The following is a 17,663-nucleotide window of genomic DNA, read 5'->3' as shown; positions in this document are numbered from 1 at the left end:
ACAACATGTTTGCTGAGTGGTCCATCTTAAAATACACACATCTAAAAGTTTTCTAAACTGTCATTGTTTGTCTTTTGAGCTTTGCTAAGAATCTTCTCTTCATCCTCCATGTGTTGATGAGTCCCTTATTGATTTGTTTCTTTCTTTATCCATCATTTCTGCTATGGGATCAAATGAAGTCACTTCTCCACTTACATAATCATTGTCTGGTTATGGGATGAAACTGAGTGAGAGCACCTTTTAACAATATCTTTACCTCAATGACTCAATGAGTGTTAGAGACTGTTTTATTAGTAGATGAGTCCTGCTTTAAGCACCATGATGGGAATAGAGAGCAGTTGGTTTACTTAGCGCTATAGGTTTTAATGGCTGTGGGGTTTAAAAATAGATTTGTATATGTTTAAGGAGTGAAGCACTTTTGAGTTTAAGGCTGTCCAGATATTTGTCAGGTTAGATTGTGTCATGTTTCCCTATTTGATGATAAAGCACAAAAACACAAGATTTTAAACAGCATTTGATTTTCTTACCAACAAAAAAACTAAAAACATTCAAAACCTTGTTATGTCTGCACATCCAGTATTACAGACTCGGGTCATCCTAACGAACATTCCCACACCAAATGCGCATCCAGACTCCCACGTTACAAACAGTGGGCGTGCACTGTAGCTGTTCCCACTCAACGTTCTTGAAGCCAAAATACGGCGCATAGGGGAACTTCCATCTTGCAAATTTGACGTCATTTGGAGCCAGAGTCTGTGCAGTAGGGTATGGTGGGAGGAACCCTGGTAACAAGCCCCACCGATTTAGCATATTGCTCTGATGACTTACGCAGCCCAGCTATGCCAAGAACATAAGTATCTTTCCCACTGGGAATTCTACCAATGGCTTGTTCAGTTCATAGAGGTTAGTACAAAACCAAGATATACAGTATTTCAACTCAAATATCTAGTTAAATGGCGTCTCGGTTTTCCTTCACGACGTAACTGCCAGTGACGTGACGTGAACAATAGGGTTGGTTAGGCAGGGCGATGTAAAGCGAGACCACCAATGTCGACACGGATGACAATTCCATAATGTTTCTGCTGGCAAGTGTTAATCTAACAAAATCAAGATCGTAAAACACCAATAAAGAAACATAAACAACTATTCAATAGCAGCCTCCATACTCTCCCAACAAGATATATCTCATGACATGGCAGCGCATCCGTTGTTTGAGTTGAAAACACAAAAACACGGAGAAAACGACAACAACAACTCAGAACAGCCTCAGTGGGACGCATCCACAAAGCCAATCCTTCCTTTTGTATCATTCACTGTAGAAAGTACCAACAATGTTCTGACCTTACCTTTGCTGAAGGTCTGGTAGCACAGGTGTTGGTCTCCCACCTTTTAAAAGCTGTTGTTTTTCCTCAAAAGAAAGTTTCTTTATTGTCTCTAGCGCTGTCATCCTGCCTGCAGTGTTATTCCGCTTCTAGCTAGAGAACGTAGCATCAGCCACGCTGTATCAATTCACTAATGCACTGTGAACTTACGTATAGCATTTAGCATAGCACAGTTACGTCCAGAGGCAGCATAGAGAGATGCCTTTTTACGTAAATGGTTTTCATATTGGGGAACTGACTGCGCATGTGCAAACATATAAACACAGGCTATGGGGCCAAAGGCAGAGCAGCAACGTGCCTTCGGGAGGGGGTGTGGCATCCTCCTGGCTCCTCCTCCTGCCTTACAGTGGAGTGACACTTGTGCAGCATCTCTGCCGTACCAGGAAATAGTGATGTTTAGTCATTTGGGCTATGAAAAGCACAAACTGCTGACACGTATAGGTACTGTAGGCTATCAAACATTGAAAAATAAATTATAATTATATTATGATTAAAACAAATAATCAAACTATCAATTCATTCTTTTTACAGTGATCCGAACAAACATTTCAACACAAAATGTGTGACTACTACCTATGTTACAACTGTGTGCCTTAACCAAGCATCTCTAATGAAACCAAATGTATTCACTAATGGGGATGCAAGTCAGTCATCAAAATATTAATATAAGATACAGGTTAAAGTGACCAAAAGAGTGAGCAATTTATTAAAAAATAATAACAATTAATTAATAATTAACATTTAAATAACTAAACTGGATGGCTCTGGTGACACTGTGAGAATTACTTAAAAATAAAAAAAAATAATTAAATTGATTTACATATGCCTATGTATTAGATGTTCCCAACCTTTTTTGGATTGTGACCCCATTTTGATATCAAGATTTTTTCTAGAATTAGGTTTTGATCTTGTTTGTTATTCTGTAATACAAATACAGAGTAGCCACGATTAGTAACAGGTTGTGAAAAATACAGTTGTTTAAGATTTAAGTTTTTTTGATTTAAGATTATTTTTTGACTGACAAGGGTTTTTCATTGAAATCATTTTTATTTTTATCAAACTTTTTTTTTTTTTTTAACTGTATAATAAATGCACAAATCTACTGTCGTCGATGGCGTCCCCGATTAAAGCCCGGAAGTACGTCAAGCGTTTTAAATTTTGTAAAATAAAATAAAATAATATTTCTAAAAATGGCACAATTCTCGTCTGCTCACTTTGCTGTGGGTTTAGTCTGGAGATGTTATTAATCCCCAAATAAATTATTTTAAATTCTGATTTATAAACGGCTGCTGAAAGCCCGCCTTCCTCTTCCGGCATTTGAACACCTGCAGCTGTGTCCAATTACACACGACGCTGAATCAGTTCTACTTCTACTTTACACGGTAAGAAAGAAGTATTTTAGCTTTATGTGTCACATTTAAAAGTTTTAAACTCTGTGTGCAATGCTGTGTTAGTCTTTAGCGTTTCAGCATCTGTAAGTTACAATGACATTTATTAATTTGATATTTGTATCGGTCATCACGTGGTTTACTCTCCAACCTCACCAGAGAAGCCGTACATTTTTTTTATTTTTCTGCAAAAAAAAAACCGAGTAAAACCATGCGGATAATGTTATTGAAGTGGGATTTTTACCATCAAAAATCCAGGCACCAATATTTTGTGAGGCTTTAAATTAGCATATTATCTCCTTAACACTAAATAATTAGGACTAACATTAAAAAATAGACATATATATATATATATATATATATATATATATATATATATATATATATATATATATATATATATATATATATATATATATATATATATAGTGAGAGAGATGAAGTTTGTAATGGTGTTTAATAAGTATTATTCCTTTGGGTCTTGACCCCATGTGGGGTTGCCTGGAATGTGTTATCAATAATTACTGATCAAAAATACATTTATATATATATATTAGTCATTTTCAAAGTAAAATGCAACAAACAATCTTAAACTGTAAATATCTGATCTGGTGCACTAATACTCTGTATTACTGTTACACAGTACAACAGACATGATTAAAAACAAATTCTAGAAAAGTCTTTGGGGTTGCCAGAATATTGGGATATGAAATTGGGGTCACGATCCAAAAAAGATTTGGAACCACTGGTTTAGGCACATGTTTTGTGTTGGTCCTTTTGAATCCATGTTTGCCAACCAGGGGTGCTTTATGAAGGTAGTGTATAAAAAATTCACACGCGTGAAATAAACTTAATGTCACAAATGATGGGGAAAATAATTTTAGACTGATATTTACACATAAAGTTACAGCTGGCGACTTGTAATCCAACATTTATTCACATGTTTTTAAATTATTTGTGTAAATGATCATTTACAACCACAACTCTTTGGCTATAACTTCTCCAGTCTGCCGCTACAGAAACATGAACTACTTTTCTCGTGTGAATCTGCTCTGCTTGAGTTTTGCAACACATTTTGCAAGACGTCTGGAGCAAAACTGATTGTGCTCATAAAAATGGCCCCTCCCCTCCCCGCGTGTGGGATTGACCAATCAGAAGCAAAGATTTGGAAACAGAGCGCTGTCTTTTAGCGCAGCAGCTGGTGATATGAAACAAAAAACAAAGTCTTTTTTCTTCACTGTAAAGGCAGGATGCTCAAATTTGCTTCGACAGATTGTTCGAAAAAGGTTGTTTGTCATTTATGAACTAAGAGTCATGGAGCGTAATTCTCTTTGTTCGTGTGAAGAGTCATGATTGTGAACCTCAGTAACCATCTGAAAGCCAACCACACACACACAAATCCTTATTTTCTGTAAAACATTTGTACTTGCCTTTGCATAGTTATATAGATATCAACACTTGATAAGACCTAATCCTTGTGTTGATTTCAGATCTGAAGTTATTTTTTTTAATGAAATGCTTCAATTGTTTTGCTATCAGAGTATTTTAAAATCTCAAAATGTGGTCATCATAATGACTATCTATTATGAGAAATATTTAATTTTATTTACGATACTACCGGTGCCAGTTTCTACTACATAGCGTTGGCCTCTACTCTTCTCCCGGCTTCTCACCACAGTCTAAGCTCACTGCACGCTACTCACTTGAAAACATACCAACATGGCAACCGAACTCCACAGTTGCTGAATGATCAGCTGTTTGCCTGTTACTGGTGACGTCCGGAGATATGATGGGCTGTTTCCGCACGCTGGGTCCACCCGTCTGTTAGCTTATTGGCTGTTTGTGTGTTTTTGCCGGCAGAACGAAACCCATGAAGACGGCTCCGCTTCGACAGAAACTCGCTTCAAAACAAACAAGCTAAAGTTCTCTCGCCTGGATGCATGCACAGTTACTATGGTTGGGCATCGTTTGGATTTTAACGATTCCGATTCTCAATTTCGATTCATGTTCTAAATGATTCCGATTCTTTGAGTTGTGCAGGTCAACAGGTCACAGATTTCACAGGATAATTTTTTAATTTGAAAAAGCCTTTACACTGGCCATTTTTATTAATTCACTTAGTAGATAGTTTAATTTGGATGCTGTAATGTAATTAGGATATTCAATTACATAGGTCCCCAACTGTAACTGTAAAAGTGAAACTTGCTGAAATAAAACTACAAAAAAGTTGTCAGCAGTCTAAAAAATAAAGAGCTACAGGTAGATGTGAAACTAAATAAAACAAACTGAAACCCTGGAACAGTCATGTGACAATCAATCAACAGTTCTTGTTGAGAAAGATTATTATTATTCTGGATACAGTGGAAACAGAAACTATAGAAAATTGTTATATTTTGAACCTGTTTATATTGTAGGGAAGATATTAAATACATAAATGTAATTGGAGTCCAAAGCCACCAAAGAAAATAGATTAATATAAGACCTCTTTACACTTATTTGGGTGCGCGACTTGTGGCGAATACACGCTGGTGACGACATAATCCAAGATAGCAGCGGCCCGGACTACAGCTGACACTATTTAATGAGAGCCTTAAAAGACATGGATATAATGAAGAGTGGATGGACGGAGACATAAACATGCGGACTTTCACACGGACCTCTGTAAACGGAACAGGCTTCAGCAGGCATCTAGCACTAAGAGGCGGAGTACATGCATCCCAGTATTGCATTCACAGGCTATAATATCACCAGTTTATCATTTTACCAGTTGCTACTATCTTTACCAGGGAGCAACTTTTTTATTCCTGGTGACTGTTTTCCAGACTTTTACCAGTGATTAGTAGGAATGTGCGATATTTTATCGTTTATGATTTATTGTCAAAAACATTCTCACCGGTAAGAATAATCGTTGCTACATGAACCTGTAGCAACAATTATGAACTGGAAACTCAACTAAAGCTAACTTTGCTAAGCTAACACACCGACACAGAGACTGGGCTAATGGCTAATGCTAACTACTCCATATAAATAATAGACCAAGTAAAAAGTACTTGTCTTACTGTCATAAAGCCACAGATTTGTTTATGGTCAGATTTAACACTTGTATGGAAGGATAAAAACTAACATGTCACACATTTTGTGAAATTAATGTTAGCATAATAATAACGTCACTATTCATTCGTCCCAGCTTGTGAAACGCAATATTTTATATTATATTTCACGTGTTCACAGACAAAGCTGGTCCCATTAAACTAATGTAACTATTGAGATTATTACACCTAAATATACTTGATTAAATCAGCTTGATCTGGTTTAAATTTAGGAAATCAGTTATTTATCAACCATAACTTTATGTAACTCATAAGATAAATGAAACAAGATTCAGCAACAGTAAAAACACTGAAGTTATTTTTGCTTTTCATGTGCTTTTTTCATTTTATATTTTTTTAGAGAATTTCATTTTAAGTGAGGAAATGAATGAATTAATTACTATAACACTAATAAAGTGATCCACATGCACTGATATATTCCATAAAATATCAGCTCATGAGCTCTGAGTCAGCAGCTATTTTAGCCTTTTTAAATGTGTCTTGTATTGATGTATTCATATTTATTTGTGTTTGTAAGGAACCTGTTTACACAAAGTTGGGAATTATTTTATTCATTTATAATTTTTGATTTATCGTTATCGTGATAAATACCTAGAATGTGAACTCCTCCCTCTCCAACTATCCAACAGCTAAAACAACACTGCGATTTAATATAGATTATACTTTATTGCCATATATGTAAATGCAAACTGCACTAGTTTTTCTGCAGCCGATCGTGTTGGGAGTCACTGCTTGGAGCCACGGACCCATTGTTTATACACATCAGCTGTTAGCACTCCGTGCTAATGCTACACCAGCCTATGCAGCGACACCCGGTGTAATGCGATGGAGATGTTTACGGATTCGTAGCTCACAGTAGGGCTGCTCGATTATGACAAAAATTTATTTATTTTATTTATTTATTTATTTATTCAGTTTATTTCCGACATGGTTACATTCACTTTTTTTTTTTTTTTTTTTTTTTCATTTTTTGTACATGCCGAAAAAGGAGACGAGAGAAGCAGTTTGCTTATCCGGGTCCCGTCCCCTGTTTTACCATCGCAGATTTACATGGGTTTACAAATCATAATCACGATTATTTTGATTGATGTTGTAATCACGATTATTAAAGACGATTATTCATTGATTTGAGAAAAAGCATTTATTGAACTTTTAACTCTGGTATTTCTTTTAACACCATAAGTTTGAAGTGAAAAACAAGAAAAATGAATAAGATAAAAATATATTAATAAAATGAATTAAATAATGTGCAAAAATAAAAAATAAATGCTATCCCAGACTTAAAGTATTATACACTGAAACAAAATTACTAAAAAAATTCCAACTCCAACTATGGTGTAATGCACTTGTGACAACAACCTTACCTAGTACTGCAAAAACACTGTAATAATAATCAGTATATTAATGATGTAACAGTTAAAGTACAAAACTATATTTGAGGTAGAGACACACCCTTTTGGCCAAAATTAGTCTTAACAAGAATAAACGGACTGACTCGCACTGACAAAAAAAATCAGCTGCCAAAACTTATTTTTAAACTCTTTTTAAAAACAAAACAAAAGTAGTTAACACCTAGTCCCATACTCCCTCATCCAGGCTCACTGCAATCTGACACCTACAACCTCTTAAAGGTTTTAAGCCAGGAACACCAGTCTGTTAACTGGTCTGGTTTCAGGGATGAACGCAGGCAGGTGACGACATTACCACCTGTACTGAAAACCCTCTCTGATGAGGCACATGTGGCTGGAATACAAAGATATTTCCTTGCCAGGTTGGAGAGCCGTGGGTAGAACTTCTGGGATACCTTCCACCACTCCAGTGGGTCTGCCTCAGTGTCCAGTGTCCCTGCCTGAAGGTAGACTGTAGCTCAAAAGTTATGGTCTTGTCTTGGTCCTGGTTCGGTTGCAAAGCAGCGGATCTTGGAGCTGTGCCTTCAATGACCGACTTGAAGAAGCTGCCCAAGGCTTTCTTCTTTCATGCACCACCAGCAGCTGCGGCATCAGTGTCATCAGCAGGAGTTACTGCTCTCTCAGGGGCCTTCTCCTGGGAAAAGGAGGAGGAGAATATTGTGAAGAGAAATGATTAACATGTTTAATATGACTAAATGGTTATGGGTATTCACAACTAGAAATAATAAAATATAACTTAAACAACTTTTGTTTACATTAAATTACATTGTATTTACTGTTGTATTTACTTAGTACCATAGCATTGTTGTTATTATAATTACCATGGCAGCCTTCATCTCAGATGAGTCTTTCTTCAATTGACCCACGCTTGTCTTCACTCACATATGTGAGCTTGAACCTTGGGTCCAGGGCTGAAGCCATGTCCAACAGCTCTTGTGTTGGTGAATCATTAAATTTCTCATTAAGATAGCCCACGATCTTCTTCTTGATACACTTTGCAAGGTCTGTGTCGTCCTACACAGCCAATATGGATGTGTTGAAAAGGTGGAGAGTTGGCTTGACAAAAGACACACTCACATATTGCTCACCAGAAAGTGCATCGGTAAATTCAACGAGAGGGCTTAGTGACTTGTTGATGGCCTCCAGTACATCGATGTCCTGCACGTTGTTTGATTGCGTCACACGCTACTATTTGGCCTTGCTTTTAACTCGCTAGACTGAAGGCCGAATGTGGCATTTTTTTGCAATATTCGGTGCATCCCTAGCAATTATATCATTTATATAAAATATATTGGGGATGTGCCAAAATGAAAATTCTTGGCCAAAACCAAAAATGAGAAACAATGTTGAAAACAAAAACGCCATAATAAATTATTAGTACCATTGCATTTATGGCTGACTGTTACTAAGCATTGCAATTGTCTAAATTAATAATAATGCTTCAAAGAATATATGTATAAAAACATACTGTTTCGGTGATTAAGCGTTTCGGCCAAAAATGCACTTATGGGTCATTTTTGGTAGCCGAAATTTCGGTGCATCACTAAAATATATTATAATCGGGCACCAGCTGACTCCTGTGTAGGGTTGGGCACCGAGAACCGGTTCCAAAAAGGAATCGGTTCCTAACGTCCGTTTCCAGAACCGTTGTGCGTGTGTGTGGGGCTACGATTTCAGTTAGGACCGCGGAGCGGCAGGGAGATATGAACCAATCACCGGTAAAAAGCCCAGTAAAACTCCGGAAAACAATTACCAGGATTAAATATTTGCTCCCTGGTAATACCGTACGGGGACGCATTTACTCCGCCTCCGGGTCCTAGTGCCTGCCAATCGATGAAGCCTGTTCCGTTTACCGAGGTCCGTTTGTGTTTGTCCGTGTGAAAGTCCGCATGTTTATGACTATAACACAGAAGACCACACATGAGAACTGTTTTCACCTTTATTTTGATTGTAGTTTTGAATCAGCGGCTCGGCAATAACACACGATTTCAGTTTGGACCGCGGAGTGGAAGAGAGATGGGAACTAATCACCGGTAAAAAGCCCAGTAAAACACTCACCAGGAATAAAAAACGTTGCTCCCTGGTAAAGATAGTAGCTCTAACAACAGGTAAAATGATCAACTTGGTAATATTACAGCCTGTGAATGCAGTACGGGGACGCATTTACTCCGCCTCCGGGTCCTAGTGCCAGCCGTCCGGTGTAGCCTGTTCTGTTTACCGAGGTCTGTGTATTTAATAAGTCCGTGTGAAAGTCTGCATGTTTATGTCTGTCCATCCACTCTTCATTATTTCATTGTCTTTTAAGGCTTTTATTAAATAGTGTCGGCTGTAGTCCGGGCCGTTGCCATCTTGGAATAAGTCGTCACCAGCGCGTCATCGCCGTAAAACGCTAAAGCGCAGAATGACCCAAATAACTGTAGAGATCTTATATTAGTCTAAGTGATGTTTTTTTTTTTTTTGTGGCTTTAGACTCCAATTACATTTATGTATATAATACCTTCCCTACAGTATAAACAGGATCACAAAATAACTATTTTTTATAGTTTCTGTTTCCACTGTATCCAGAATAATAATAATCTTTCTCAACTAGAACTGCTGATTGATTTGTCACATAACTGCTCCAGGGTTTGTTTGAGTTCGTTTTGTTTCACATCTACCTGGGCTGTCGCTCTTTGTTTTTTAGACTGCTGTCAACTTGTTTGTAGTTTTATTTCAGCAAGTTTCACTATTACAGTTACAGTTGGGGACCTTTGTAATTGAATACCCTAATTACAGTACAGTAACCAAATTAAACTATCAACTAAGTGAATTAATAAAAATGTAAAGGCTCCTTCAAATTAAAAAATTCTCCTGTTAAATCTGTGACCTGTTGACCTGCACAACTCAAAGAATCGGAATCAAGAATCGTTTAGAACAGGAATCGAAATTGAGAATCAGAATCGGTGAAATCCAAACGATGCCCAATCCTACTCCTGTGACCCCTAAAAAAGAAAAGTAGCAAGCGGATCATAAAATGGATAAATGGATATTATATTTGCAATGCTTTTAGATAAGACCGGGTTTAAAAAATCGATCAATCGGTTTGAATCGATTCTCCTTATATAGCCCGCTATCGATTCATAAAACCCTTGAATCGAACCTTTTAATACGTCTTGCTGCCTGTAGAGTAGTAGCGCGGCGCCTCACGACACCGTCATTTATTCACACTTCCCTGTGGGAACGGAATGTGTTAAAACACAGTCTTTCCCCGGTTATGTTCGCCCGTTCCCCAGCCTTCCAACCAATCAACACTCAGAACACATGTAAACAAGATGCACATTGACAGAGAAAGCTGCACGTAAACCGGATGCCTCCACGGCCATGGGAAATTATAGTTGTTCCTTTGCTCCAGCAGCAAATGATGACCATGTTTTTGTACTGCTAAAAGTTATTTAAGTTGATATTTCATGGTTATTTAAAATTATTCCCGTGATTCCAAACTTCCTTTATATCACGGGTCACGGACTCCACTTCCTCCTCTGTCTCCATGAGTGTGGGCGGCGGCTGAGGAATGTAACTGTTTTGTGAGCGGATGGGTCCACAACACAGCTCCATTATTTTTATCATTTGTTCTGCTCAAGAGCAAGTGTTTCTTTTTAAATTATTCTATGTTAAGATGCTAGCAGCTATAATGTAAACACACACACACGGCTTATGAGCGTGAGAGTGCCAGGATGTACATGCTGAATGCACACAGAGCCGTTTAGAGAGTTGTGACTTTGGTGTTGGAAAACATTTGTTTTTTGTGGTACTTCCAGGTCTCTTTTTTATCTCTCAACAATCTGTGACGGATGATGTGCATTTGCACGGCTGCGTGCATGTGAGAGACAACCCACGGAGGGAGGAGATGGAGGTAGCCACACACACACAGAGTATTTAGAATAAAAAAATACTAAATGAGTAAAATAAAACAAAACACTAAACATTATTTATTCAAAAAGTAAACAAATTGACAACAGCAATGGGCAAAAATATACAAAAAGGCTACAAAAGTACACAATGACTCCAAAAAACACATTACAGAAAAATACACCAAATGAAAAAAAATATAAAAATGACTAAAACAAACACATTTATCATGTGCATGTCCCATAGAATTAAACCAGGGAAATCACACATCCAACCTTCAAACACGTACTCATGGCCATAATTAACAACTGTACTTAAGCTTCCACTATATGAATACATACTTCCGACGGGCTCTTTCTTAGTGATGAGAATGAGCAAAAAAAATGGAAAATTAAGTTTTCTTGAAGTTTACTGTTCACAGAAATTTAAAAGTATTTTCTTACATTTACCAAAGACCTGACTTTTTGCACTTTAAGACAATTCAAAATTGTTTTAATTTCTGGATGTTTGCTTTTGTTTACAATTATTTATTTTTATGATTGTGTTTCTTATTATAGAGTTAGACTTGTTGTAATGTGCAGCCACTGGAATATTAGCATAACACCGTTGTGAGACTCAAAGGAATGAGAATGTCTTGAGTTTACAATGTGTCTGTTGCCACTTAATTATAGAGCCTGTGCTTTGAATTGATTTAAGTCATTGCTGTTATGTTCTGCTCAGGTCATGTTAAATAAAACGTACACGATTAATGTAGCATGAGGTTAATTTATTAATGTAAATATTCATATTTTTACTAATGCACCAAGATAAAGCTTTAGTTTCTATTATTTGCATCTTTAGTTCTAATGAGAATGTCTTCCATATCCAAGTAAAATTGGTACTGTGAGATATTAACTGAATCAAAAGTGAGTTGAATCGGGCCCTTATGAATCCAATTGATTTGGGAAATTCAAATCGATACCCAGCCCTACAATTATAGCCTTTCGACATCCTTCTCTCAGGTCTCAGTTTAAGTAAAGTTATGGATATTAATTAAAAAGCATATCTCACACACACACATCTCAAGAATGAGATATGTGCCAGCCGCCTTATGCTTCGTCCCTCAGCTCACAGACTCGGTCATTTCACACTGGTCTGTAAAAGTTAGTGAAAGTGCCCAGCGAACATATCAGCAAGTAGTTTGCAAAATATTCTGTGTTGAGGACTGGCTTTTCAGCTGTTTTTATAGTTATCCAGACCTGTCAAAGTTAACCGACATGGCCCACCAGAAGAATAGGCCTGACCTACATCCTACGACTTTACCATAAACAAATAGAAGATTTATCTATACACTGTAAAATTTGGAGAATCCTGGGTCTTTATTTTTCTGCTTCAGTTATGTAGTCTCATTTTTTTTTTTTTTACTAACATGGATGTATTGTATTTAACTTTCAGGAATGATTCACCTTTGAGAATCAGGATGTGTTCAATTCCTGGACTTCCGACCCCAGGATCACAAGTTACTGTCATCATCTCAAGAGCAAACCTAAGCCCCTCTTGTGGTCTTTTAGAACTATGGGTTCAAATGGATGATGGAAGAAAACAAAGTTATGACCAGATGAAAGAAGAAATTCAGATTCCTGGGAGAAAGTTCCAGAGTTCTGAGGGAAAACCAGAAGATCTCTGTCTTGTTCTAATTAGTGACACTTGGCACAGGGCCCGAATTAAATCACTTCAAGACGAAATTTATGGTGTTTTTCTAATTGACCAAGGAAAGGCTCATAATGCAACATGTCAAGATTTAGCATGGGCTCATCCAGACAGTTTTGTCCTTCCTCCTGAAGTTGAATCTTGTGTTCTTGCAAATGTGTTCTTTGTAGAGAGCAACTGGCCTCAAAAAGCCACAAAGTTTTTGCTGTCTTTGGCTGGGATGAAGTTCACTGGCCATGTTCAGCATGTGCTATTGCCCGACAGGATAACTTTACTTGACATCCCAGTTGTCTCTATGCACATGTGCAAACTTGGAGTTACAAAGACAATTCTGAAGGAGGAAGAGTTTAAATGTCTTGCTTTGAAATGGCAACATTTAACTAAAGCAGAGTCTTCTCAGTCCCAGAGTCTTCCCCAGGAAGAGAATTTGAATGGTTGCAAGCAGCTTGACAAACAAGATGAGTACTTCTCTCCACAACTGTCAACTGGCACTTATGAAGTTGTGATTGTGACTGAAATAACAGATGAACTGGATGTATTTTGCAAGCTCCAAATTTTTTCAAAAGAAGGCAAAATTCTTTCTAAAAGGATTTTCCAAGAATATGAAGGTAGTACTCATTGTAATGAGGAAATACCAAAGACCGTTGGTGTTCCATGTGCTACAAAAGGGTCTGATGGCAAATGGCACCGTTCATTACTTAAACAGGACATTTCTGCCAGTAGTAGTGCTGTTAAAGTGCTACATGTGGATAATGGAAAAATGGAGATTGTTCCCGTTTTAGACATCAGGCCTCTCTATGGAAAATTTCTAAGAATGCCTGTTTTCACATATCTTTGCTCTCTTGCCGGAGTAACTGGTCTCTCCAAGGAATGCACCGCAGATGACAGGGCTATCTTGAAATCACTGCTTCTGAACCAGAAAGTTGTGGCAAGGTTTGACCAACAAAGTGTTCTTCAAGATGGCTATGATGTCATGCTCTATGCACCTAATGGTTCATGTATCAATGAATGTTTAATGAAGAAAAGGGACCTCACTACACACCTTAACTCTAAATCAGCCAATGCTCTGAATCAGCCAGTTCTATCTTTATTTTTAAACTCACTGAAAAACCAAACGTATCTGGACTTGCAAACTAAAGTGAGTAGCTGTCCAGAGGAAAGAAAAATGGAACATGAGATAAAAAGTCTAGCTCTGGACATCTGCACGAAGAAAAGTACTGAATGTCTTGACCCTCCGATGCATAACGGGAATCCTTCAACAGAGGTGCAGAATGCTTGTAATGACGATGGTCTTCCTGTTGGGAGCCGAGTTGCAGTAAAAATCTCTTGCATCGAAAGTTCAGAAAGGTTCTGGTGTCAAAAGTTAAACAGTAATGACTTGCTTGAAAACCTCAAACAAGATCTTCAAACGTATTATGCTTCTGCTCAATCTCAGACTTTTGCAGAGTCATTCTACGTAGTTCGCAATCCAGATGATAACATGTGGTACAGAGCACAAATTATTGTAAACAGTCATAGCCCTGTAATAGATGTGAGGTTTATAGATTGTGGTAAAGCTCAAAAGGTCCATCTCCATGATGTGCACCCTATCGATCCAACTTTTTTAAGACTTTGTCCACAGGCTTTTCAGTGTTGCCTTTTCAACATGACAAATCCCCCTAATCCTTCCGTTGCCTTCCCCGATGCTGCATCAACTGATTCCCAGAAGTTTGTGTGTTCAATCACATCTTCAGAAAACGAGTTAGATTGTTTTGTAAAAGCTGTAGGGATTGATGAACAAGGTCAACGGCTTCACATGGTAGATATCAAAACCAAATCTGACCATGTGGACAAACATCTGGCAGAGAAGTTTGTCTCATCAGAAGGAAATGTGCAAGATCCTCCACAGGTTCCATGTGATGGTTACATTTTTTCCTCTCACAACATTGAAGTGGGTATGGAAGAAAAGATGTGGGTGACCTTTTCTGAGACTGTCAATCACTTTTACTGCCATCTGAACAGAGGTTGTGGTTTGATTGATAGAGTGATGGAAGATCTTGGCCAACACCTTGGCAAGCCACAATGCTCAGATCAGCCACTAGGACTAAACAGTGTCTGCATTGCCAAATACACCGACGATAAATGGTACAGAGGTCAAATTACGGAATTGTACCCAAAGGTTAAAGTGCAATTTGTGGACTTTGGAGAAACCCACATTGTAAATAAAAAAGATGTCTGCCATTTTCCCTTGCAAGCAAGTATTGCCAGATCAACTCCTGTGCTGGCTGTTCCACTTGGTTTGTCAAACATGACAGCAGATGTACCTGAGGAAATAAACCAATGGTTTGCAGACCAAGCCATTGGGCAAGAGTTTACCATGTCAGTGGTAGCCATTGTAGAAAAAGGCAAGTTCATCGTTGACCTTTTTAGTGCTACTGGACATGTAAATGAAATTGTAAGACAGAAAGTTGTACAAATGAAGAAACGTACAGTGACTAGCCTACAACAGCAGAATGAAGAGCCGCTATCCACCGTCTTTGAGTTGCCTAGTGTGCAAGAAGAGGAAGCCTCTCCCAAAACAGACAATGCACCAAAGACGATGCAAAGTAATCCAGTCCAAAAAAGTGATGCAATGCTTCCAAGTCATGAGCTAATAATGAATTTTAGGATGGAAAACAATGTCAATGATCACGAACCTGAGCAACTCAAGCTAAATGTCATACACAAGGACAAGGAATCTCTAGCTTCCCAGCAATCCTTTCATAATGGTTTAAAAGAGCAGCAACATTTTCATTCTACTGGCCCTAATCTATACAAATGGCCTAATGTTTCTCAAAATAAGATGGAGGAATCATTTGCTTCTACAATTTCTGGTCCGCAATATTTCTGGTGTCAGAATTCAAATACCGAAAAGTTGATTACAATGTCAGAGTTTACTCAGGTGGCAGGGAAAGCAGCAAAAGATGCTGCTTTTGAGTTCTTAGAAGTTGGGTGTGCATGCCTTGCTCTTTTTGCTGATGACAACCAGTGGTACAGAGCTCAGGTGATTAAGAAAGGTGCTGAGACACTCAGTGTTCTTTTTGTTGACTATGGAAACGAGTCAGAAGTGGACAGTAAAAATGTAAAAGCCATCCCTGAGAGTCTGCTGGTTATTACTCCTCATGCCCTCTTGTGTTGTTTAAATGGATTTGTTGAGTCAAAAGGCTCCTGGGATGATGAAGTGTATGATGCCTTTTACCATCTTTTGATTGATAAACCATTCAAACTGTTTATCTTGAGTGTGAAAGAACATCCTGAGATCAGAGTTCCACAATACTTGGTAGAAATTGAATGTGAAGGTTCAGTTGTGAACACAGCCATGCTGAAATACTGGAAACCAGCAAGTGAAAATGATCCAACAGAGCACCTTCAGAAGGACGACTTGCCTCGATGTGGTCAGACTGAGCTCAGCTTGGCGCACTTTGGTTTTTCTAAAGAATGGCTGACCACTGCCAAATTCAAAGAGCCTGAAATTTTTAAAATCAAGACCTATATGGTACATGCCTCTTGTATTTCAGAACCAAATTTTTTCTGGTGCCAGTTTGCTGACACAGATGAACTTTGCAAAGTTTCAGAGCTTGCCCAAGAGGCAGGAAACACACTGAAAGTTAAGATGACTCCTGAAGCTCTAGTAACTGGAAGCCCCTGCCTTGCTCTGTTTTCAAGTGATAACAAATGGTACCGAGCCCAAGTTATTGGCAGTTCTGAAGATTTGTTCAATATTTTATTCATTGATTATGGAAACGAGTGCGATGTTGACATTGAGAGTCTGAAAATGCTGCCTCAGAGTCTCCTGGATATTCCACCCCAGGCATTTTTGTGTCATTTAAATAGATTTGAAGAGTCTAAAGGCTCCTGGAATGATGACGTTTATGATGAATTCTACAACCTAATCGTGGACAAATCTCTAAAAGTGACTGTGCACAGCATTGGAAATCACCCTGGAGTCGGGGTTCCTCAGTATGCTGTTGAAATTGAATGTGAAGGAGTGTTCGTGAACACACTAATGCAGAGATACTGGAAAGGTCATGAGCCAAACAAAGTACTGACTGAAAGTTTGAAATTAGGTTAGTAGAATAAACATCTTGGTATAAAATTCAAATCATGAATGCTCATTATTTTTGCTAATTTGTGAAGTTTTACTTTTCAGCAATGAATGATGAAACCGGTGATGCTTGAAGCCTAAAAGTGGAACAACATCGGCAGAATGGTAAGTTACTGCCACTACTAAGTAAGCTGATTGCAAATGTATTGTTTTTCGGGCAAATTACATTAATTCTGCAATATTTATTAATGCTCTATAGATGTTTGTATTTTTGTTTTGTTTTCCCCGTACTTTTAATGTTTTCTTTTCGGTTTTAGACATCAGAATCCCACAGAATGGATCATCTTGGACCTAAATTGTTAAAGTTCACTCACTGGAATTAAGGTTTTAATGGAATTTGTACCAAACCTGCATCAGTCAAAACGATGAACGAAAACCTTGCCTCTCTGATGGAGCAAAGATGTTTATTTTACAGTATTTCTGGAGTTGGATGTTTTACTACATTTGTTTTAAACCAATAAAAAGTGTTGTTCCAAGTGTTAAGTGTAGTGTTGAATTACAGAGCATTCTAATTGACGTGTGAATAGTTGCATATATAGCGCACACAGACTAGAAATAATCACAAAGGAAATGGTTTTTTTTTTTTTCTTTTTTTTTTTATCAAACGCACTGGAGCACAAACTGCCAGCATTTTTTTTAATTTCACATTTTTGTTAATGGGAAGAAAAAAAACA

At 37.8% G+C, this 17,663-nt stretch overlaps 1 protein-coding gene across 1 annotated transcript; it reads left to right on the top strand.

Annotated features, from left to right (window-relative positions):
- The first annotated feature begins 2,678 nt into the window (after positions 1–2,678).
- On the top strand, positions 2,679–17,384 carry LOC114456509 (tudor domain-containing protein 6-like). The gene is made up of 5 exons (XM_028438320.1): positions 2,679–2,764; positions 11,087–11,181; positions 12,612–16,951; positions 17,035–17,094; positions 17,247–17,384. Exons 3-4 carry the CDS (start codon positions 12,637–12,639, stop codon positions 17,061–17,063), a joined length of 4,344 nt encoding a protein of 1,447 aa, XP_028294121.1. The 5' UTR covers positions 2,679–2,764; positions 11,087–11,181; positions 12,612–12,636; the 3' UTR covers positions 17,064–17,094; positions 17,247–17,384.
- Positions 17,385–17,663: the final 279 nt, after the last annotated feature.

This window comes from Gouania willdenowi, chromosome 22, assembly GCF_900634775.1.
Source record: "Gouania willdenowi chromosome 22, fGouWil2.1, whole genome shotgun sequence".
Taxonomy (NCBI): Eukaryota; Metazoa; Chordata; class Actinopteri; order Blenniiformes; family Gobiesocidae; genus Gouania; species Gouania willdenowi.
This window is presented reverse-complemented; position numbering and strand designations above follow the sequence as displayed.